The following is a 25,325-nucleotide window of genomic DNA, read 5'->3' as shown; positions in this document are numbered from 1 at the left end:
CTATGCGCAGAAATGGACCAGGTTTTCCACCTGGTGCTCGTCTTTTCACCTGGATCCGGTATCAGTTCCGGTATCCTCGGTCTTAGAATATTTATTTTATTTGTCGCGCTCCGGCTTGAAAACCACTTCGGTGCGGGTTCATCTCAGTGCGATTTCCGCTTTCCACCAACCTCTGGAGGGACGCCCTCTGTCACTCCATCCCTTGGTGACACGCTTCATGAAGGGGTTACTCAGGGTTTGCCCCCCTCTTAAGCCTCCGTCTGTCGTGTGGAATTTGAATGTAGTTCTGGCTCAACTGATGAAACCCCCTTTTGAGCCACTCAACAAGTCCCTCTTGAAATTTCTGACTTGGAAGGCGGTGTTTCTGATTGCCCTCACCTCCGCCAGGCGGATTGGGGAGTTGCAAGCCTTGGTTGCGGACCCTCCTTTCACTGTCTTTCATCACGACAAGGTGGTCCTCCGCACCCATCCTAAGTTTTTACCTAAAGTTGTTTCTGACTTCCACCTCAATCAGTCCATTGTCCTTCCTGTGTTCTTCCCGAAGCCCCACTCCCATCCGGGCGAGACGGCGCTTCACACGCTTGACTGTAAGAGGGCGTTGGCATTTTATCTTCAACGCACCAGGCCTCATCGGAAGGTTCCTCAATTGTTTTTGTCCTTCGATCCCAATCGATTAGGGCATCCAGTTTCCAAGCGCACTCTGTCTAACTGGTTGGCCGCTTGCATTTCCTTTTGCTACGCTCAGGCCGGCCTTCCTCCCCCGGGTCGAGTCACGGGGCACAAGGTCCGAGCGATGGCAGCTTCGATAGCTTTCCTCCGATCCACTCCGATGGAGGACATATGCAAGGCTGCCACTTGGTCTTCGGTTCATACATTCACCTCTCATTACTGCCTGGACACTTTATCCAGGAGTGACGGCCGGTTTGGCCAGTCAGTTTTGCAAAATCTGTTTTCCTAAATTGCCATCCTCCCACCTGCCCTTTTTTGGTTAGCTTGGAGGTCACCCACATGTGAGAATATCATGCCTGCTTGTCCTGGGATAAAGCACAGTTACTTACCGTAACAGGTGTTATCCAGGGACAGCAGGCATATATTCTCACAACCCGCCCGCCTCCCCGGGGATGGCTTCCTTGCTAGTTATGGAACTGAGGACCACGAGGTGGGATGCGCCCTCTAGTGGGCGAGAAGGCACGCACATGCGTGGTGCAGTGTGCAAACTTGAAACTTTAATCAAGTTTGCTTGAAAAGCTGTCCGCGCCGGGGCTCCGTAGATGACGTCACCCACATGTGAGAATATATGCCTGCTGTCCCTGGATAACACCTGTTACGGTAAGTAACTGTGCTTTACAGTAATCTATCTGGGATAGTACTAGAGCTTGAAGTACCTGTCTCAAATCCCAATTTGACAAAATATTCTTCAAATGAGAGAGTTTCCACATGATGAAATAAGCAGACCTCACTATTTTTGAGATCTGTGCTTTGAAGCATAGATGTGCATTAGAGAATGACACGGGGAAAAAATCTGTCCCGTCACCAGACCACCGTACCCTTCATTTCTCTGGCCCTGCAGCATCCACCCTTCCCTCTCGCCACCTCACCGCCCTTCAGCGACTCGATAATCTCCCTCCATCCCCCTTACCTTTGCGGCGTAAAGAAACTTAAGGGAGGGAAGGTGCGCGGTCCCTTCCGGCCCAATCTTTCGCCCTCCTCCTTATCTTTGCGGCGCTTTAGAAAAGATTGGCCAAAAGATAAGCCTAAGGGATCTTTCAAAGCCTTGTCTTCCCGGACACGTTTCTGAGATACAAAGCAGTATAGACCAGGTAAGCTGTCTTTCTCTCCCTCTTACGGGTCGGCTTTCACTTCCAAGCCTAGGTTTCCACAGAAAAATTCCTTTCATCATCCACAACCAGCGACCACTCAGGCAGCCTGTATCCCAGCCTTGCATAATACTCAATGATGGGGTCTCAGCTTCCTCCACTGTGTCTGTAAGGGGACAGCTGTCTTCCTTTCTGGTGGAGATTGAATTGGATCAGTAATCAGATGATATATATTTAGGTGGCTTCTAGAGTATTTATTTCCACCTGAAGTTTCAAATTAGTCTGGGTTGGTCTTTATTGATGGGAGGGGGGTGCTGCCCGATTCAGGAAAAAAAATTTCAGTTCGATTCAGCCTATTGAATTGATTTTTCGATTCGATTTTCCTGCCCAAGTGGATGTTTGTGGTTTTTTCTTTTTTTTCAAACATTCTGGTGAGTTTATTTTATAGCCTCTTCACACCTTTTATAGCTTCTTCACCCACTTTGCCCTCTCCTACCCACACTGGCGCTGTGGTATAAACAAAATAAACAAGAATTTTCCTCTCTGTTAAATCCTAGCACACGTTTGCGGTCTAACACCAGCTCTGGCAGGATACACACTTCAAATCTGACATTGTAATAACAAAACAGAAAATAAAATTATTTTTTCTACCTTTTGTTGTCTGGTCATTATTCAAATCTTGTTGGTCCCAGGCTTTTGTTGTCTTCTGCTAACTCACTTGCCAGGGTCTCCTTCTTTCTTCTTTCTCCATGCTAACCATCCATCTCTGTCCTCCCCTTCTGTTTCCCTTCCCTGGATGTCTGGCATCTTCCCTTTTCTCATCTCAATCCACGCAGCTGCAGCAATGGACCCCACCAACCCCAGATCCACCATCTCTCCTTTTCTCAACTACCCTTCATCCAACATCTCTCCCTCCTTCCCTCCTTTCTGCCTCCCCATCCATCTTGCCCTCTCCATGAGTCCAATACTTTCTGCTTCCTGCACGCTTTCTCTCTCTGTCCTTGCCTCTTCCCTCGAGTAGCAACCCTCCTTCCCACCCCCAACCTAACAAGCTCTCTCACCATTCACCATCTCACCCTCCCCTCCAGTGTGTAGCACCGTTCCTTTCCCTCCCTTTCTGCCAGGTCCAGCAGCACCTCTTCTCCCCTCTATCCTACAGAACCCCCTCTCCCTTACCTGCTCCCTGGAAGGCCCCCCCCCAAAGGCCTGCATGTTCTCCAGCTTCCCCTCAGGCTTCCCGCTCTTACCGCAGCCTGCAGAGAGGATCGTTGGTGTTCTACGCGATCCTTGCAAGCTACCACCGTCCTCAGAAGCATGTTCCCTCTGATGTCAGGGGCAGGATCGCGTCATAGGGACCGTGCTTCTGAGGATCACATAGAGCACCAGTGATCTTCTCTGCAGGCTGTAGTAAGAGCAGGGGGGGAAGCCGGAGGAAGCAGCAAAGAGGGCAAAGCAAGGAACAAGGTAAAACCAGAATTTCTGCAGCTCTTCCCGACTGACCCTCCCCCCTACCTAAAGCAGGAGCGGCAGCAGCAGGCCAGCAAGAGGCAGTGCTGCCGCTCCTGCTTTAGGAAGGCACAAGGAGGAGGTCACCGAATCGGCCAGGCCGATGTTTAAAAAAATCGAATCGATTCACATCGGAAATCGGGCAGCACTATTGTTCAGAAGTGTCTTTTGTATTATCCAGCTATATTCCTCTCTTTTTGGTTCTTAGTGCTACAAAATCCTTTTCGCATTCAAAACCCATCTAAGCAATCAACTGGAATTCATCAATAATCTTCTCATTCCCTACAATCCTTCTAAAGCCCTCTGATAAACCAGAATCTCCTCACAATTCTGTCTTTAAAACATATAAATACTATGCGATCAAATAACTTAGCCATATCAGCACCATCCCTTTGGAACTCCATACCCAATTATCTGCATGAAGAAAAAAAAGTCTACCTCATTTTAAGGCAAATTAAAAACATTTGTATTCCAGGATGCCTTTGAAACAACCTCCTTTTCTTTAGCACTCTCCAGACCAGTAGAGGTTAATCTTTACAAATGGGTATATATCCAATCATGACCAGCAGGTGGAGACTGAAAACAAAACTGTGGGACAGTATATAATATACTCCCTTCTCTATTTACCTCAGTCTTCTTTCAGTCTCCAGCAGGTGTTGAGTGATCTGTACCCATCTCCCTTGGTAGGGCTGTTGGAATTTGTTTAGGGGGTTTCTAGTCCCTGTTTTTGGCCGGACAGAGCTTGGGCGGGCCCTGTTTGGGGGTCCGTCCGACCTCGGGGGTGTCAAACCCGGCGGGTCTCGAGCGGGGTCCCTCCCCCCACTTCCTCCACCTCCCCACATTTTTTTAGAGGAGCCTCAGCAGTAAGCCTTGCCCCCTAAATCAAGCAAGGCATATTGCTTCGAGAGCCTGTGGAGTCTGTTCTGTAAAAAAAAAAAAAAAAAATCCTGAGGTAGTGCCGGTCTGGAGGGTTGTTTCCCTTTAAGAAAACTGTATTTTACTGTATTTTTTCATCTAACCGGCACTTTTTTCTAGCTAGGTCGCGTATGGAGCAATTGTGCCCTTCTCCGGGGGAGTGGGACACAATTAGGTCCAGCCGCGAGGCACTCGCGGCCGGCCTGAACTCGGCGGTTTGGGTCGGTGAGGTGGTGGAGCTCCGTCGGCAGCGGCTGCAGGCGCCCAGAGCTCCCCGCCGATGGTGCCTCGCGAGTCGGCTGGGAGCAGTGGGGAAGCCCGGTCTTCCCCAACCGCCCACGGAGGGATTCGCCGAAGGATTCCCTCTCAGCTGAATTTTTGACAGCTGATGCCGACTTGCCTGTTTTAGCGGCTGGGACTGTTCAGCCTTCTCAGCCGCTACAGGCCATGGAGGGAGCATTTTTGGCGGGAACTTCGCCATTTTCTCTGTCTGGCCCCTCCATTTTGTCTGCAACCTCAGGTGACCTTCCCCCCTGTATTACAAACACAGGGGCAGGTTTCAGCAGGGACCCCTGCTGGGGCAGGGAGTCCCTGGGGACCCCCAGGGGTTTTTTGTCCCCAATTTAATTTCTTTCTTTGTGCAGACATTTGGGGGTCCCACGTGCACCTAGGGGGTTTCGGGGGTGGTTTTCCCTCCGCGTCCCCTATGGCTTGCCTCCCTCTTTTCGTTTGGCGTCCCCTCTTCCTCCTCCCTCATCCAAGCGCCCGCCGGGGGGCTTGGATTGCGAATTGATGGTCGGAGGAGCGTGTTGGCATGGTTGAGGACCTGGCTGCTTTGGCGGGCTTCCAGGATCCTCTAGAGGGGACGCCCGCTGGCAGCGGGGCGGCGGTTTTCCCGTCTTCCAGAGCAGATGCGTCCGTGGTGCGCTTTTTATTCAGAGGGATGAGCTTTTAGACCTGATGTAGCAGGTCTCCTTGGTGCTGCATTTTCGAAGTTGCGCCACCGGAGACCCCGCGTATGGGGGCCCCTCTGCTTCAGGGGGTCTGTCCTGTTTCCCGCTCTTTTCCTGTGCATCAGGATTTTCGGGATTTTGTGTTGGCGCAGTGGCCTACGGGCGCCGTTTCGTTTGGTGTGCGCCTTGGCTCATGGGTATCCCATCCCGGAGGGGGATAGGGCTACCTTAATTACGCCAATGGGGGACGCGGTGGTCTCGGCACTTCCTAAGCGGCATACCGTGCCTGTTATGGACGGATCTGCGCTTAGGGTCTCTGAGGAGCGTACGTTTGAGACACTTCTTAAGTATAATTTTGATGTCTCTGCCTTGGGGGTCCCGGCAGCTATTTGTGTGGGGTTGGTGGCTCGCACCGTGTTTCAGTGGTCTGAGCATGTCCTGGATCGTGAGTCTGATGACTGGTCCTTAGTGGATCTGGAGGTGGTGAAATTTGAGATGACTGCCTCGTTCCTCTCGGTTGTTCTTTGTGACTTGGTGCTGCTAAGTCTGGGTCTTTTGGTGGCCGCACGCTGTACCTTGTGGCTTCGCGCTTGGTCGGCGGTTGCCGCGTCCAACACTGAACTTCCCAAAATTTCCCTTTCGGGGGTTGTTTTTTGTTTAGAGAGGACTTAGATCCGGTGGTTCAGACTCTGACGGACCCGGAGGTGCCCCGTCTGCCTGAGGACCGTGCCCGCCCGGCTTCTCGGGTTGGCATTGCCCGGGGGCGTCTGCGGGAATTTCGCAAGTTTCGCCTGGGGCATGGGACTGCTTCTTTCCAGGCTTCCGGTTTTTCCCCAGGGTCGGTTGGCTTAGCGCATGCAGTCTTTTTCAGGGGGCCCGTCGGGGGGCTGGGAGTTTCCCCCCCGGTTCCCCTGCTGCCCGTCCTGCGCGATGTCTCTTTGCCGGCGCCCCCTTTGGTTCCCGGTGGTGCCCGGCTTCGAAACTTGTTTCCAAAGTGGGCCAAGTTCACGTCCGATCAGTGGGTCCTGGTGGTGGGGCGGGACGGTTATGTACTTGAATTTTATCCGCTCTCTGCCGGATCATATCTAGCCTTTCCATGTCAGGTGGCATGGGAGACGCTAGCCTTTCGCCAGACCCTTCAGCGCTTGCTAGATCTCTAAGCAGTTGTCCAGTGTCCCCTCAGGAGTGCGGTATCGGCTGGTACGCCATTTCCTTTCTGTGGCCCTAAAGGGAGGGGACCTTTCGGCCCATCCTTGGTTTAACCTGAGGTCAACAGGACTCTCAGAATTCCCTTTTATTCGCATGGACACACTGCAGTCTGTCCTTCTGGCGGTTCAGCCGGGGGAGTTCCTGACTTCTCTCGCTCTGGCGGAGGCCTACTTGCCTGTTTCCATTTGGGCCGCTCCTCAGCTCTTTCTTTGCTTGGCGATATTGGGTCTGCACTATCAGTTCTGGGTGCTTCCCTTGGGCCTGGCCACGACTCCCCGGACGTTCGCCAAGTTGATGGTGGTCGTCACGGTGGCATTGCAGTCAGAGGGCATTCTGGTACACCCCTTCTGGGATGACTGGTTGTTTCGGGCGAAGTCGTTGCAGGAGAGCGCCCGAGTTACGGCTCGGGTGGTTGAGTTCTCCGGTCACTGGGCTGGGTGGTCAACCTTTCCAAGAGTCGGTTGGTCCCCGCTCAGTATCTGGAGTACCTTGGAGTTCTGTTCGACACCTCCGTGGGAAGGTCTTCCTTCCAGGGCCCGGGTAAGCAAATTGCAATCTCAGATTCGCCTTCTTTTGGCGTCCCGGTGTCCTCGGGCGCAGGATTTCCTCCAAGTGTTGGGGTCGATGGCAGCGTTCCTGGATTTTGTGTGGTGGGCCCACATGTCTCTTCAGTATGCTCGGCTCCGTAGATGGTCACACCAGTGGCTCAGTTTGGAGGTCCCTGTCCCTCTGTGTGGCTTGACGCGCTGCAGTCTTCTTTGGTGGCTCCAGACCTCTCTTCTGGTCCAGAGGATGAGTCTGGACCTATCGCAGTGGACGGTGCTTCTCTCGGATGCCAATCTCCTCGGTTGGGGGGGCTCAGTGTCTAGGGGCACCTGGTCCATGAAGGAGGCATCCTGGTCAATCAACATGTTGGAGACCAGAGCTGTCCCTCTGGCGCTATTAGCCTTCCGCTCCCGCTTGAGGGGCAAGTCGGTCAGAGTCCGGTCGGACAATGCCACAGCGGTGGCTTATGTCAATCGTTGAGGCACCAAGAGCGCTCAAGTGGCGGAGGAGGCGGCTCGGCTCATGCTTTGGGGCGGAGTCACGCCTTCTGGACCTCTCGGCCTCTCACATGGCCGGGGTAGAGGTTGTTCAGGCGAACTTCCTCAGTCACATCTTAGATCACAGAGAGTGGTGTCTCAGCCCTGTGGCTCTTCAATTGATAATGCCGGCTTGGGGTCAGTCCCTGATGGACCTGTCGGCCTCGAGTGGCAAGGCCAAGGTGTTCCGCTTCTTCAGTCGTCGCAGGGATGGACTGGCCGAGGGTCTGGATGCTCTGGTTCAACCATGGCCAACAGAGGGGCTGTTGTGCAGGTTCCCTCCGTGGCCATTAGTGGGCAGAGTTCTTCTCCGCATTGTTCGCCATCCGGGTCTGGGGGTTCTGGTGGCTCCAGATTGGCCTCGACATCCGTGATACGCAGATCTGGTGACACTCTGGTGGCGGATCCTTTTCCTCTGCCTCCCTTGGACGACCTTCTGACGCAGGGTCCCATTCCCATGTTCGACCCGGCTCCCTTCTGTCTTACGGCTTGGCTTTTGAAAGGGGTCGCCTTGGTAAGAAGGGGTATTCAGATAGGGTGATTTCTACACTCTTGGGGTCCTGGAGGCTTTCTACCTCTCAGGCTTCTGTGTGGATTTGGCACTTCTTTGAGGGGTGGTGCCAGGTGCGGGGAGTGGTCTCTCTTCGCGTTTTCTGTGCCTAACTTCTTAGAGTTCTTGCAAGATGGCATGGATAGAGGCCTGGCTTCGGCTTCTCTCCGGGTTCAGCTTGTGGCCTTGTCAGCCTTTCGGGGGTTTGTGACGGGTCAGCGTTTGACAGCCATTCCTGATGTGATTCGCTTTTTGCGGGCGGCCAAGGTGCTCAGGCCTCCCGTGCGGTCCTCTATTCCCTCTTGGAATCTCAGTTTGGTTCTCTCTATTCTGATGCACCCGCCCTTCGAACCGTTGGGCGACTGCTCTTTGAAGGACCTTCCTCTGAAGACGGTCTTTTTGGTGGACATTTCTTCCGCTAGGCGTGTTTCTGAGCTACATGCTTTCTTTTGTAGGGCTCCCTTCTTGGAGTTTTCTAGGGAGCAGGTTGTCTTGAGGCCTGTTCCTTCCTTTTCTGCCAATAGTAGTTTTTCCTTTTCATGTCAATCAATCTGTGGTCCTCCCGGTCTTGGGTAGTTGGGAGGGCACTTCTGAGCAAAGTCAGCTGAGCATGTTGGATTTTGGTCGGGTCCTTCGCTCTTATGTGCACCGGACCCAGGAGCTCAGGAAATAAAATCATCTCTTTGTCCTTCTGACTGGTCCTCTTTGGGGGGCTGGCGCTTCTAGGGCTACTATTGCATGCTAGATCAAGGAGACTTTTGCTTCCGCTTCTCTTCTGGGGCAGCAGCCCGTTCCGGAGTTTCTCAAAGCTCATTCTACTCGGGGTCAGGCGGCTTCTTGGGCTGAGTCGTCGCTCGTGCCTCCAGTGGACATTTGTACGGCTGCGGTTTGGTCTTCCTTGTATTCCTTTGTCAGACTCTTTCGGGTAGATGTTCTGGCGCGTCAGGACGCGGTGTTCGGTGTGTGTGTTCTGGTGTCGGCCCTTCGGGGGTCCCGCCCGTGTGAGGGACTGCTTTGGTACGTCCCATTTGTAAAGATTAACCTCTACTGGTCTGGAGAGTGCTAAAGAAGGAGAAATTAGGTTCTTACCTGCTAATTTACTTTCTTTTAGCTTCTCCAGACCAGTAGAGGTCCCCACCCTGTCTATTGTTGTTGTGCTTGGGGCTGTTTCGCGGGCAGTTTTTGTTTTTTGCTGCGAGTTCTAGTATTTTTCTAGGGCCGGGGAGAATTAAAGAACAGCGGCTGTGGCTCGGCTGGCTTAGCTGGCGAGCTGTGGGGACATTTTCCTTCGGGTATTTCTCCTCTGCATTTTCCAACAGCATTTGGGTATGTTATTTGTTACTCCTGTTCGGAGTATTGTTTTCTTTCTGTTTTCCAGTTCTTAGTTCTGCTTGGCTATTCGGCAGACTGAGGTAAATAGAGAAGGGAGTATATTATATACTGTCCCACAGTTTTGTTTTCAGTCTCCACCTGCTGGTCATGATTGGATATATACCCATTTGTAAAGATTAACCTCTACTGGTCTGGAGAAGCTAAAAGAAAGTAAATTAGCAGGTAAGAACCTAATTTCTCCTTATAAGGGCTAAAATTCTTAATTCCTTCATTTCATAATTTTATCTTGCAAATTTACTTTACCACTTATTGTTTGTCCCTTATTTGTTCTTTCCTATCAAATATTGTAGTTCTCCCCTTTTTACCTTTTGTTCCTGTTTGTTATAAATTGAAGTCTTTTGGCTACTAATTTCCCCTTTTTGTCATGTCGTTTAGTCCTTAACCCTGTTTTTGTAAATGTATAATGCTTAATATTTTTATTATTGTACACTGCTCAGAAGTCTGAGCGGTATAAGAAATTTTAATAAACTTGAAATTTACAATATGTGTTTGTTTTGTGTTGGAAATGCTTTACAAAAAACTTTAAAATAATTAAAAAAAAAAAGAAAAAAGATTTTTCCTGCTTGTCGTGATGGGTAATCCACTTTCTGGAATTTAATATGTTTCTATAAATGCAGTGGGTAGTATTTTTAATATGAAATTTAATCTCATAAGTTATTAGCAAATAATTGGGTTCATTTTATTTTATATAGCTAGTGAATTCCTTATACTGATGAGTCTTTGCATGGCTGGTAGTTACTAAAAATCTGAAATTTTTTTTTTTTTTGAGCCATCAAACTTACTTGTTTGTTTATCCATATGCTTTTTCAGATTGCAAGATTTTAAATGAGACTTCGGGTGTTCATTTTATTTACACCAGAGAAGGCAGACCCAGTGGTGAGGCCTTTGTTGAACTGGAATCTGAGGATGAAATGAAACTAGCATTGAAAAAAGACAGAGAAACTATGGGACACAGATACGTTGAAGGTTGGTTTATTGTCTTTGAAATCTGTATGGGTCTTAAACAACTTTTAATAACTTTAGTTAAAATTTTAACTTATTTATATTTGCTTTTTCCTTTGGTTTTAGTTTGAAGCAACAAGCTTGAAAACTAGCTTGAATTTGGAATAGTGTATGTTTATTAAGGCATTAAAGTCCCACAATTGCAAGATTGAAAACTCTATGGAAAACACTGTAAGGAAATATTTGCACAAAAAGCACGAGTGGTTCAAAATGCTGAAATAATTGCGAATACACTTCACCCTCCCGATTCGCACTTTTAAAACTCGTGACTTCAGTTATTCATGAGTTGTTTTTTTACCCAGAACCACCCCTGCCTCCCGGATCTCTATACAGCTTTACCTAGTGGTCTAGCGGTGAAGCAGAGCAGCAGCGCTCTTCCTACGCTCCTGCCCCATGCAGAGTCATCTACAAAAATGACTGCTGCGAGTTCCCGTGATAGGCGGGGGAGAGGTCCGGGAGGCGGGGGTGGGTCAGAGTCTGCCCTAAAAGTTATTTGCATTTTTAAAATATTCGCAGGCTGGCTCTGCTCCTAACCCCCGTGAATATTAAGGGGGAAGAGTAGTACAATATGGTCATAGCATAGTTTTAGTGGTCACCTTATCACTCTTAATATATCTACTTGTCCCTTTATGAGTCCCATCACATTCTTTATTGGCTTATACATCCTAACTATATGCTCTGACCTGATTATTCTGTTCTGATCTAGAAGCAATTTTTGATTAGACTTCAGAAGCTATAGCTGGAGCTGTGGGCTTAGCCTCCCCTGGCTCAAAGTTGTACAAAGGCTCAAAGTTGTACAAAGCTCAAGAAGTGGGTCCTGAATCTATTCTAGAGCAGTGTTTTCCAACTGCTGGTCCGCAAAAATTTCTTGCCGGTCCATGAAGGATTTGGGTCTTCTCCACAAACTGCACACTAGGCAGGAAGAGAGGCTGCGGTGCCGGCGTCAGCTGACTTGCAACTTCCTATTGCCGTTGCGTATGCCGGGACTCCTGCCTTCACTGGGTCTCTTGCCTCCTGCTGTGTATGCCTTCCGCCGCATATGCCTCCTGCCTTCGCTGCGTATGACTCCGCACCCCCAGACCAGCAGCGGCAGCTCTGTGTGCTTTTAACTTCGGCACACAGCTGCCCCTAAGCAGTAGTTTAGCCGCGTTTTCATGAGGCAGCCTCGGGGCCTTTGCTAGGCTGGCTCACATCGATGATGTGATGTGGGCCGGCCTACCAAGGGCCCTGAGCCTGCCTCGTGAAACTGCGGCTAAACTACTGCTTAGGGGCAGCTGTGTGCCAAAGCTAAAAGCACACAGAGCTGCTGCTAGGTTAAAGAGAGGAAGCATTTGCTGGAGAGGGAAGGGAGAAGGGGTACTCCTGGACTGGGGAGGAGGGAGGGAAAGGGGTACTACTTGACAGGGGAGGAGGGAATGGAAGAGAGTTACTGTTGGGAGGAGGAAAGGGGGAAGGGACAGGGAGATTAGAGGAGGGGAAATAGGATGGAATAGAGAGATCAGATGAGGGAAATGGGAGAGACAGAGCAATGAGAAAATAGAGAGATTGATATTGGGAAGGGGGTCAGATGATAAATAAGGAGAGAGGGACAAAGATGCTAGATCTGGTGTAGGAGAGATAAAAATGAAAGCAGAATGAATCATGTAAAAAGGGAAGAGGGCACAGGCTGGATGGAGAGGGGAGATGGGCATAGAAAGAAGGCAGATACCATATGGAAGGGGGAGAGGGCAGATAGTGAATGGAAGGGGCAGATGCTGGATTGAAGAGACAGAGGACATACGCTGAATGGAAGAGAGTGAAAAGACGATGAAAGCATAAACCAGAGACAACAAAAGGTAGAATAAAATAATTTTATTTCTATCTTGTGATTAGAATATATCAGATTTGAAATATGTATCCTGCTAGAGCTGGTGTTTGACATAACTGGGGACTGCCAAGTAGAGAGTTGCACGTGGACAGAAATCCCACCTGTCCCCGCCAAAATCCTACCCATCCCCGCGAGGAATCCCCTCCATTCCTGCCTGTCCCGTGAGGAATCCCCTCCGTCCCCCATAAAAGTTACCTGTCCCCATAAATGGGGAACACATTACATAATATGGACACATGGAAATCCAACTGCAAAAAGTAATATATAAATAAAACATATATATATATCTATAATAATAAAATGCTAGCCGCGCACTCTCACCGCGTGTTCCCTGAGATCTGATCTGTCGTGCTAGGCGAGAGTGCGCATGCGCGGAGTACGTCACCAGCCGATGATCGCCTCCACAAGCCCGCTCCCAGCCAGCCGACGAACGCCTCCACAAGCCGGGACTGGGGCACAAAGAGCGCCTCCTGCCCCCCCTCTCCGGGACAAACCGAGAAATGGAGCCGGGCCGCCCTCCGCGACAGGTCAGAGGAGTCCGAGTCCTTTGCCGCCCCCCTTCCCTTCCCGCGGATCCGACTAGGAACCTGGCGATTCAAGCAGCCTGATGTCATCAGGGATGTGCCAGAGTAAATCAGGGCAGTAGAAGGACCCGAAGCAGCGTGTGAAGACTGCAGCTAGAATCACCAGGTTCGTAGTCGGCCTGCGGGAAGTGAAGGGGGGGAGGGGCGGCAAAGACTCTATCTGAGTAAAGAACAAACTCCGGGGAGAACGGCAGAGACCAGGCCTGTACTAACTCCCGTGGACAGGGGGAGCAGGAAGAGGTGCTGATGGACAAGGGGGGAAAAATGAAGGGAGGCCTACTGCTGGACAGGGGGAGCAGGAAGAGGTGCTGATGGACAGGGGGGGGAAAAGGAAGGGAGGCCTACTGCTGGACAGGGGGAGCAGGAAGAGGTGCTGATGGACAGGGGTGAGATAAAACAAAGGGAGAAGGGCTGCTGCTGGATAAGGGGAGCAGTGAAGGGGTGGTGGTGGACACAGGGGAGGTAAAAAGAAGGGAGAATGGACAGGGGGAGCACGCAAGGGGTGGTGGTGGACAGCCAAAAGAAAGAAAGACAGAAATACAGAAAGTGGCTAAGGAGACAGAGAAAGAAATAGACAGACACACACACACACACATATATTCTAGCACCCGTTAATGTAACGGGCTATAAATCTGCTTATAAATCATACTCCACACTGAAAGTTTGCGTACCACTTATTCACTATGGAGTATGATGGGCATTTGTCACTCATTGTTTGGATCATATATTCGTAGATTTCCTTTGGAGTTTTTTTCAGTAGGAATAGAAACTTCATGAAGGCTAGGAGTTCCACACTTTTTGTTGACTTAAGGTCCATCAAGCCTAGTATCCTGTTTCCAACAGTGGCCAATCCAGGTCCCAAGTACCTAGCTTACAAAGTAGGAAAGCAGATTTTAAGCTGCTTATTCTAGGAGTAAGCAGTGGATTTCACCAAGCCATCTCAATAATGGCCTATGGACTTCTCTGTTAGGAAATTATCCAAACCTTTTTTAAACCCCGCTAAGCTAACTGATTTCACTACATTATCTGGCAATGATTTCCAGAGAATGGTGAAATTAGTTAGCTTAGCATTATGATTCTGCAAATTGGAACTTTGCAAAATAAAATGATACTCTTTTCAGCTCATTGGCAACATAATTCTCAGAATTTAGAAAGTTGGTTGGGCTGAGAACTTTTCAGCACCCCCTGGCAATTTTTCATTTTTCTAAACAGAAAAGACCTAATGTTTTGATACTGGGGGAAGGGGGTGCAGGGCAATGTACGTAGGAGTACTTTAAAAGTTATGTAAATGTCAGCATATGACCCCAAAATACAGTATGGTGTAAACAAACAATAATCACAACATAACACTTTCACCAACTATAGTGCAATGAATGGAGACCACCAAAAACTTAAGTTGGGTTGGTTTGTGATTGCTGGTTTTTAAGTCTCCATTCATTGCACATAGTTGGTGAAAATGTCAGCATTAGAGCCAGAAACTCACCACCTTAAATGTGCAAACTAATGATCTCAGTCATTATGCTGTTTATAACAGTGAGAAGCTAAATTTTAAACACCCATTGCCTCCCTGTCTTTCCAGCTGTATGACTCCACAGAGATGAGTGATATGATTATGTAGTATTTTCAAAGTACATATAATTTTGAACACCTCTTTCAGTGTTCAAGTCTAACAGCGTTGAAATGGATTGGGTTCTGAAACACACGGGTCCCAACAGCCCTGATACTGCTAATGATGGCTTTGTACGTCTCAGAGGACTTCCATTTGGCTGTAGCAAGGAAGAAATTGTGCAGTTCTTCTCAGGTATGCAACTGGTTACAAAACATGAACATCAAATTCTTTACAGCTCTGTGCTGCTCAGTAGTTCACTTGTTTAGCCTGTTCAGTTTGTTAGTGTTTCTTATATATTAACATTTTATATAGTAAATTTGAAGCCTAACAATTAGGCTTTTGATAGTTTTTTTTTCCATTTGTAGCCCATTGGGATTGGGGGGGGGGTTTGCTCCTTAAACTTGAACATCTTATTTCTACTTCTTCTTGCCAAGAATACAAAAACTTTAATCATTTGACATTTTTATGAGATAAACATTCACTAATTGACTTAAGGATATGTGCAGATGCCAAAAATTTAAGAACAGTTTTGGAAAATGTAGATCGGTTCTCAATAAAAAATGCAACACACATTGGTTAAACACATTAGTGCATAGGTTAGTGGGCATTCATATTTTTCATACATTAAATTTATCTAGATTCACTGACTTTCTGAATGTGTGTGTACAAACACGTATTGTGTTGATTTCGTATATTTTGATATTCATCAAATTGAATAAAAGTGCAGCTTGTAATTGAGTTCACAATATACAAAGGGCCTCAAAAGTGTATACACATTTCAACATGAAAAATATCTGCATAAAAGCTTTATTATGTTTGACTTCTGCAATCATATTAGGTGCTCAAAGTGGTAATCATAGATTTTGGTGAACTACTGCACGAACAACATCGCCTACAGTGTCCACAAGGCTTGAAGTGTGTCTACATTTTTTAGGGCCCCTCTGTGTATATATATTATGCACTGAAAGATTTGCGTTTAGAAGTTACAATTACAAGGCTTAGACCCAGGTCAAAAGAAGTGTATGAGCTGTCTTTTGACTTTCTATTTAATGTGTACTGTACAATGGTTATGGGAGTAAACAAACCTATATCTGGACTTGGAATGATGACTTTTAAAACGCCTCAGTACATTATATATTTAAATTACTTGGTTCTTAAATCTAATCCAAAATTAAATTGCATATAAAAATTGGTTTTGTACTGAGTAGTGCTTAAAAGAGCTACTGAGCAACTTTGTCAGCAGGTTTGAAAGCATGAGGAGATGTATGTTAGAAATCTAGAATAAAAATATTTTTCGTGCTTGAAAGTAAGCTCCAGTGGCTTCTCCTGAGTTGTGAAAACAAATGTAAATGGTGTAATAATGAAACACTTGTACTTACTGTCTTTTTTATGATTTGTTACCATATTTTAAAGAAGTGTATGGTATTGTGTGATCGCAGTGCAAACCAACGATAGCATCAGTTCATGCACACACTATTAATCTTTCACAGGGGCACACTTTGGTGACTCACTTCCTCAAGTAAGGCAAATGCTTTTTCCAGTGCAATAGGTGAGACGTTCTAGACAGATGGGTAGTGCCATCTGCAGAAGGAATCCACTCTGGATTTTTTCTTTGTGCCTCTGCTGTATTTCACTGGGATCCTTAGCTCCACCTACAGTTTCTCCCTTCTGCACGCCTGCCAGCAGGAGTGTGTTCTGCTCTCCAAAATTTATTATATTATTGTGTGTTTTTCGTCCCTTTCTCAGGGGTTTTGGTGCTTGGAGCGATTATTCAGCTCTGCCTGTATTAAGATTACACGGACTTCGGTCTGCAACTGACAGGCCAGTCCCTGATGGTACCTGTCAGTCAAAGATACCAAACTAGTTTTCAAATCACAACTTTCATTGTCATGTCAAAAATGAGAGGGAAAGATGTGAGTGCCTGCACTGATTAGTGTCAATAACGACAGTTATCAGCAGGTCAAGCTTTCTTTCGTAGATCAAAATCTTTCATTTATAGAATTATTCAAAGTATTGTGCCGAATTGTAAACTCATGTGATATTAAAAAAAAATAATGAATTAAGAGTGCTGCTAAACAACCGCACTTACCTTTAAGTAGCCTGTAGCCCAACGGGGACCCGTTTCACCACAATTTCTTGGCTTCTTCAGGGGTCTTTAAATGCTACAAACGAAAAAATGTGCAGTTAAAACCTTTTTACTTATAACTGACAAAAAATTGTAAAATACATTTAACCAAGATGTACTTCCTTCGGACAGCTTTACTACTGCATCAAAGATGGCACTGACAAGATAGACGCCGAGCATGCTCATTTAACTCTTTAGTTATGACATCACCACTATACATGCTTTTGCAATTTAAAGGGCTCACAAGTCTTAAATATTTAATGCTCAGTTTGATTTAAAGAAAAGCAGACCATTCAGTGGAAGTGTTCAAACCTGTTGGTTTTAAAGTTTTTAATTTGAAATTCAGATTGTTTCATGTTAGAGAATGACACGGGGGAAAAATTTGTCCCTGTCACTGCCCTGTCCCTGCAACCACTGACCCTACCCCGCAACCACTGTCCCTGCCCCCTCCCCGCCACCACTGTCCCCTTCACGCAGCATCCATATAAGCCTCAGTACTGTAATATTTAGCTTATCCCTTCCTTACAAATCAACCGGAAGTTGCATCAGAGGAGAAGCTTCTGCTCACAGACACACGTGACTGCAGGCAGACTCCGGCGGCTTGAGCAAGTTGCTCTCTAAATTTAAAATGCGCTGCGAAAGTAAGGGGGAAGGAGGGAGGGAGATACAGAAGATAGATTTGGCTGTTAGGAGGAAGGGGGCCACATGCGTTCCTTCCGTTAACTGCAGGGACAAGGCCATTCACCGCTCCATGGGGCAATGAGCACTTTATCCCCCCCTCACCGTTTCGGCGGGTTACCTGGGGCTAGCCACGGGTAGCAGCCACCATGTCATTCTCTACTTCATGTTCTAATAATTTTCTCTGTCGGTCTCCGCCATAGCAATTCTGTGTTTCTTTGTCGATGCAAGTTCTTCAAATGAATGGTTAAATTCTATACAATGTTCTACAATCGGTGCATTTAATTTTTTTCTCTTCAAATTGGATTTGTGTTTGAGCATTCTAATTTTGAATTGTCTAGTAAACATTCCGACGTACCAGTTTTCACAGGGGCAGATAATTACATACACTATGTGGTCTGATTTGCAGTTCAAAAGACAGATCTCATATGTCTTACCATCTGACGGATTAGTAAAATGTTTTTTCTGTAGAGTAACATCACAGATTCTGCACAATTTGCATTTATTATCAAGTTTCAAGTTTATTAAGATTTGTTGTACATGCAATGTCAAATACTTCAATGCATATAACATTTTAAAAATAGGGGACAAAACAGTTTTATACAATTAAATACATAGTATATACGTACAAATAAATAGCTGGTACAGAAGGCAAGGGGGATGAACTACAGTCTTTAAAGAAAGTGAAAAAAACATTTAAGGAAAACACATCTGGTGGGTAACAAGAAAAGATATAAGAGCAAAGATAATCGTGGAAAAGAAAGAAGAGAAGTTTGTGACCTATGCGTAGGTCTAATTAAAATTTTAACTTTTAGATCATGAGATTTAATGATTGTTAAGTTATACTATCTATATCTCGAATGCATCCTTCCCTAGCAACAGCAGCAGATGGATAGCACACATCTACCAGCAGGCGGAGATAGAGAAACTGATTAACAGGTGGTCCCATTGGCTGGCACTCCTCCTGTATCTCCAGTATTCTCTATCTCCCAGCAGGAAATGGTTGCTATTCAACTAGCTCCTGAATTCTGGCTGTGACTGAAACTTTATTTTCTCCTGTTGAGGTTTCTCTTCAGTGAGACTGCCATTCTGTTTCTCTCTGTTGAGGTTTCAAGAAACTTTTTAAAGAACTTTTACATTTTTCTAAAGAGGATTCATTACGTAAGTAAATTGGTACATTGTTCCAGAGCTGGGGTGCTAGAACCGAGAAGATAGTAGATCTAGTTCCTATTACTTTCAGAGAAAGGATAGTCAATAAATGCTGTTCTGTTGATCTAAGTGCCCTGAATGAAGGTATTAGAGACGATCCAAGAATATTGGAGCATTAGATTGTTAAGTTTTAAATGTTAACAATACAATTTTAAAAGTTATTCTATGTGTAATTGGTAACCAGTGTGCTGTTTGTAGAAGTGGTGTGACATGGTCATATTTTTTTGAATTAGTAATAATTTTTATTGCTGTATTTTGTATTATTTGTAATCTTATTTCTTTTTGGGTTAAACCATGATATAATGTGTTGCAATAATCAAACCTAGAAATAATTAATGAGTGAATGAGAATATTAAGAGCTTCTGGTTTTAGAACTTTTGATAAGGATCTAATGAGACGTAACTTGTAAAAACAGTTTTAAACCACTGATCATGATAAGAAAATTCCTGATCTAATATCACTCCCAATATTTTCATCGTTGTTACTATTTGGAGTGGGAAATTATCTAAGAGTATCTGCGATGAAAATTTAAGATAATTTTTCCATGGAAAAAACATTACTGAAGATTTTGTTATGTTCAAGGCCAACATATTATCCTTAAGCCATTGACTTATTTGTTTTAACTTATTATTTATATTTGTTATCGCATTGGGGTCTGCTGTATCTAAAGGGTACAGGAGTTGGATGTCATCTGCCTATGCAAAAGAGGAGAATCCAATAGACCAGAAGGTAAAACATTCTACTCTTCAAAAAATACATAAAACCTATTTAACACGACCAGTTCCTACCCAAACCCCACCTACCCACTATATACCTTTAATATACTCTAATATGCTTCCAATTACCCAATCAAACTCTAATATGCTTCTAATCACCCTCATTTATCACCTTTAGATCTCGACTACTCTTTGGTATTTCTTATGTAACTCTTATGACAACTCTTATGCTAGGTCTCAATTATTGTAAACCTCTTGAAAACCTTTATGTAATCCGACTTGAACCGCAAGGCCTTGGTGGAATAGAAATCACTAATGTGATGTAATTCACAGCCTTCTTTTGTTGCACTCTGACCATCTCCATTACCTTGAATCGCAAGGTAATGGTGCAATAAAAGTCACTAATGTAATGTAATCACTGGACTGAGCATATCTTAGATTCTTTTGAGAAGGCAATTTGTAAAGAAATTGTTGAACCTAGGATTCACTTGCATAATAGTACAATTATTCCTTAGAATGTTTGCAACTGTATTACCATGAGCTGAATATCTCAAAACACATGTTTGAAGATCTTCATCTTTACCCTGCATCTAACAATAAATCTCTATTTGAATACCTTGCGCTCTTAAGTGCCCTTTTTTGAATACTGATTCTAGATATGCACAGATTTTCAATTTTATTGATAGTCTTTTGCCTTGAAATTTGAATTTGCTTATGGTTGAACAATTCCTTCTTGGTTTCAAAAACTGAGAAAAAGGTACTGTATTTTTCGGACCATAAGACGCACCAGTAGATGACCCACCTGTAGAGGAGGAAAAACCAAGAGGAAAAAATTTGATTCAGAATTTTTCTCCTCTTGGTTTTTCCTCCTCTACACGTAGGTGCATCTGGTGCTTGGCCGCCCGCAGCCCCCCTTTTAGTTACTGACTGCAACCAATCACAGAGCGGCGCGGAACCAGGCAGGAAGCGCAAAGGTCACACTCCTGCTTTGTGCATCGCTCTTCTAAGACAAAGGCAGCCATCCAGGAGACCGCGCTAGACCACCACCACTAAAAAAGGTGTTTTTTTTTGGGGGGGGGGGGCAGTGTATTTGGTCCATAAGACGCACCCCCTTTTTGAGGGGTGGAAAAAGTGCATCTTATGGTCTAAAAAATACAGTAAGTTATTTTGAAGATTCACCGTGTGGCTGCTACAGTAATTTATAAAAGTATTTTTTATGAACGTTAGTTTCAAAATGTTCTTTTTGAGTAATCTCTAAATCTAATAAATTGATTTTTTTCATGTTTATAAATCTTTATTCATTTTCTTATTACAACAAGTTTCAAATAAACTCATTAGAAACTTGAATATACACACTTGATTAACTCGCATATTAACATCAAATTTAACATTTCTTTAAAAAATTAATATTATATAAAGTTATAATATTATACAAGAAATCTAAATTTATATAATTCTTATTGAATATAATAATCCCTCACCCCTCCCTCCCTCCCAATCAGTAATACATATAATCCACTTTATTGTAAATTCATTCTAATATTGATATAGTATGTAATAATCAGAAATAAAATCCCACCCCATTTCCCTCTAATCAAAAATCTTATCATGGGAAAAGTTAATCATTCATTACAGAAATCTGTTAACGGTCCCCAGACTTTTTGAAATTTACTCACATAGCCTTTTTGTGTTGCAATGGTGAGTTCCATTTTGCATATATGGCATACAGAATTCCACCAAAAATTGTAGTTTAACATATCATGTTTTTTCCAATTGTATGTTATTTGCTGCATTGCTATTCCAGTTAAAATAAACAGAAGTTTGTTGTTGCTTGCCGAAATTTGACTTCTTGCTCTCATAGTTGTGCCAAATAAAATAGTATCATATGTCAAGGCTACTGGATTTTCCAACATCCTATTGATTTGAGGTCAAATTGATTTCCAGAATGATAAGATGAATGGACAATAGAATAAAAGGTGATCTAATGTCCCGACTTCAACATGACAGTGCCAGCATCTATTAGACCTAGAACTATCTATCTTTTGTAAACGAACAGGGGTCCAAAAAGCTCTATGTAAAAGAAAAAACCGTGTTTGTCTCATAGATGCTGACACCGTACATTTTAACCTCCAAGACCAAAGTCGTGGCCATTGAGATGCAGTAATTTGGTGCTTTATCTCAATGCTCCAAATGTCTCTAAGACCATTTTTTGGATTTTTATTTACAAATCCAGATATTAATTTATACCACTTTTTTTCTTTGGAATGGTTCATGGTGAACTTGATGCAATCATAACAGGAATTCAACCAGATGAAAAACTGTTTTAGATCATCTTCATCACCTTTCCACGGAACCACCTGAAAATACAGTCTCCAAAAGGTGAATGGTAAATCCAAGTCTCTTCAAAAAATGCCATGGAGTGGTTTGCTACCGAGGGAGCAAATGTAGCCCTCATTACTACTCCTGATTTTTGTTTATAAAGCACTCCATCATACAAGAAGAAATTTTCTTTCATTACTAAACGGACCATAATCATCAAAAATTCAGTTGGTATGTCATGAGGTCTTTGTCTTGCTGTTAGAATTTTTTCAATAACAGACAAGGATTCTTCCTGAGGAACTGATGTGTACAATGAACAAGCATCAGAAGTTACCAGTGTGAATGGAAAGTCAGTGGATGAAATGTCATCTAGTTTATTAATTATATCAGTTGAGTCTCTGATATACGAATGTGCTTTAACTACTTCCTTTCTCAGAAAACAGGACAGTGGTTCTAGGAGAGAACTCTGAGAGACTTATGAGATCCATCATTTTTTGAACTGCAAATTAGACCACATAGTGTATGTGATTACCTGCCCCTGTGAAAAATGGTACATAGGAATGTCTACTAGACAATTCAAAATTAGAATGCTCAATCCAATTTGAACAGGAAAAAATTAAATGCACAGATTGTAGAACATTTTATAGAATTTAACCATTCATAAAAGGTGACTCTTAAGCCCCAGGACCTGGAGTCTTTCTCTTAATTTATGAAACATTTGTGGAATGTTTCAAAGCTGGCGTTCTTCCCCTGCTCAGTCCTGCTCTGCCTCAGATGCCTCTTTTAATGGTTTAGCTTCTATGGACATGTCCTCATCTCAGCACTATTCTTTCACTGCCTAATCCTGTTGATGATGACGACCAGCTTGCTGACCCCTTATTCACAGGCGCAGCGCTTCCCAGAACAAGAGATCAGGGACTATGCTGGTGCTGCAGATCCCTCTGGGTTTTGGAACCTGGGGATGATCCCACTGTTCTGCGTTTAAGTCTGCGGCTTTACCAGGTCTTATAAGAATAGCCTTACTGGGTCAGACCAATGGTCCATCAGGCCCAGTAGCCCGTTCTCACGGTGGCCAATCCAGGTCACTAGTACCTGGCCAAAACCCAAGGAGTAGCAATATTCCATGCTACTGATCCAGAACAAGGAGTGGCTTCCTCCATGTCTTTCTCAGTAACAGACTATGCACTTTTTTCCTCTAGGAACTTGTCCAAACTTTTCTTAAAACTAGCTGCACTATCCACGCTTACCATAACCTCTGGCTTTGTTCCAGAACTTAACTATTCTCTGAGTGAAAAACAATTTCCTCCTATTGGTTTTAAAACTATTTCCCTGTAACAAGTGTCCCCTCGTCTTTGTAATTTTGGACAGTGAAAAATCGATCCACTTGTACCCGTTCTACTCCACTCAGGATTTTGTAGACTTCAATCATATCTCCCCTTAGTTGTCTCTTCCAAGCTGAAGAGCCCTAACCATTTTAATCTTTCCTCATATGAGAGGAGTTCCGTCCCCTTTATCATCTTCGTCGCTCTTCTTTGAACCTTTTGTAGCGCCACTATATCTCTCTTGAGATAAGGAGACCAGAATTGAATGCAGTACACCAGATGAGGTCGCACCATGGAGTGCTACAAGGGCATTATAACATTCTTAGTCTTGTAAACCATCCCTTTTTTAATAATTCCTAGCATCCTGTTTGCTTTTATGGCCGCCGCCACACATTGGGCGGAAGGTTTCATCGTATTGTCTACGATAATACCCAGATCCTTTTATTGGGTGCTAATGCCCAAGGTGGATCCTAGCATCCGGTAACTGTGATTCAGGTTATTCTTCTCAATGTGCATCACTTTGCATTTGTCCACATTAAATTTCATATGCCATTTGGACGCCCAGTCTTCCAATTTCCTAAGGTCCGCCTGCAATTTTTCACAATCCGCATGCGTTTTAACAGCTTTGAACAGTTTAGTGTCATCTGCAAATTTAATCACCTCACTCGTCGTTCCAATTTCCAGACCATTTATAAATAAGTTAAATAGCACCGGTTCTAGTACAGAACCCTACGGCACTCCACTGTTTACTCTTCTCCATTGAGAAAAATGTGCATTTAACCCTACCCTCTGTTTTCTATCCAATAACCAATTCCTAATCCACAACTGAACTTTGCCACCTATCCCATGACTCTAATTTTCTCAGGAGCCTCTCGTGAGGAACTTTTATCAAGAGCTTTCTGAAAATCTAGATACACAATATCAACCTGCTCACCTCTGTCCACATGTTTATTCACACCTTCAAAGAAGTCAAGCAAATTGGTGAGGCATTCAAGATGAAGACAGCTTGCACATGAAACCAAGGTAACATTTTCTGTCTGCACAGAGACAGAAGCTGTAACCTGAACAGCAGCTTTGGTGATACAATGTTTTACAGCCATACTGTGATAGTACTTAAGAACATAAGAATTGCCGCTGCCATCTTTCTTGGTACCGAGGTCAGTCTCACCGGTCTGTAGTTTCCCGGACCTCCCCTCGAACCCTTCTTGAAGATCGGCGTAACATTTGCTACCTTCCAGTCTTCCGGAATCTTTCCCAATTTGTTCGACAGATTGGCTATTAGTTGAAGCAGTTCAGCTATGGTCTCTTTCAGTTCCTTGATGACCCTCGGATGGATGCCATCCGGTCCCGGGGATTTATCGTTCTTAAGCCTATCAATCTGCCTACACACCTCCTCTAGACTGACCGTCAATCCTGTCAGCTTTCCGTCTTCGTTTCCAGCATATAGCCTGATGAGTTCCAGTATGCTGTGTAAATCTTCGGTAAATATGGACGCAAAAAATGTGTTCAGTTTGTCGGCGATTGCTTTGTCCTCCTTTAGTACTCCCTTTATTCCATGGTCATCCAACGGTCCCACCGCTTCTTTTGCAGGTCGTTTCCCCTTAATATATCGAAAGAATGGCTTGAAGTTCTTCACCTCCTTGGCTATTTTTTCCTTGTAGTCTCTTTTGGCCCCTTTTACCGCCTTATGGCTCCTGCATTGATGTTGTTTCTGCTGCTTCCAGTTTTTGACCTTTTCCATTCCTTAAACAAAGTTTTCTTGTCTTTGATCGCTCTTTCACCTCTACAGTGAGCCATGCCAGTTCTTTGTTCTTTTTCCTCTTTGATCCCTTGTTGATACGCGGTGTATATAGATTTTGCGTCTCGGTGACTGTGTCCTTAAAAAGGGACCAAGCTTGCTCTAGCGTTTTTACAGTGCTTATCCTCTTATTAATCTTCCTTACCATGAGTCTCATCCCTTTCGTAATTCCCTTTTTGGAAGTTCAGTGCCGTGGCTGTTTTGGAACGATGTTTCGTCCCTGCATCCAGATCGAAGCTGATCATATTGTGATCGCTGTTTCCCAGCGTCCCTTCTACTTCTACATCTTGTGCCGGTCCTCACAGGCTCTTTAGAATTAAGTCCAGAATTGCATTTCCTCTAGTATTTTCTTTGACAAGTTGTTCAAGGAAGTAATTGCCTATAGCATCCAAGAACTGGTCTCTCTAACGCAGCCAGAGGTGCCTAGGTTCCAGTCTATTCCCAGATAGTTGAAGTCACCCATGATAATTGTGTTGCCTCCCTTGCTGTTGCATTTAATCTCATCCGTCATTTCTCCATCAGTTTCTTCGGACTGCCCTGGGGGTCAGTAGTAGATGCTGATCTTCGTTTCCAGGCCATTTATTCCTGGAATTTTGACCCATAGAGAGACTAACTTATCCGTCAGTTGTGGTGTGTTCTCTCCAGTAGATTCAATTCCCTCTTTGACATTTA

The 25,325-nt window shown here is 44.9% G+C and overlaps 1 protein-coding gene across 2 annotated transcripts in view; it reads left to right on the top strand.

Moving 5' to 3' along the window:
* The window catches only part of HNRNPH1 (heterogeneous nuclear ribonucleoprotein H1), a 147,187-nt gene that overhangs the window by 11,491 nt on the left and 110,371 nt on the right, over positions 1–25,325 (top strand). For both annotated transcript variants that reach the window (XM_033926942.1, XM_033926941.1), the window contains exons 3-4: positions 10,235–10,390; positions 14,535–14,678. In XM_033926942.1, the coding sequence (XP_033782833.1) occupies positions 10,235–10,390; positions 14,535–14,678 (300 nt within the window). The remainder of the gene's footprint in view (positions 1–10,234; positions 10,391–14,534; positions 14,679–25,325) is intronic.

This window comes from Geotrypetes seraphini, chromosome 18, assembly GCF_902459505.1.
Source record: "Geotrypetes seraphini chromosome 18, aGeoSer1.1, whole genome shotgun sequence".
Lineage (NCBI taxonomy): Eukaryota > Metazoa > Chordata > Amphibia > Gymnophiona > Dermophiidae > Geotrypetes > Geotrypetes seraphini.
Note: the sequence above shows the minus strand (reverse complement) of the source record. Positions and strands in the feature narration are given on the sequence as shown.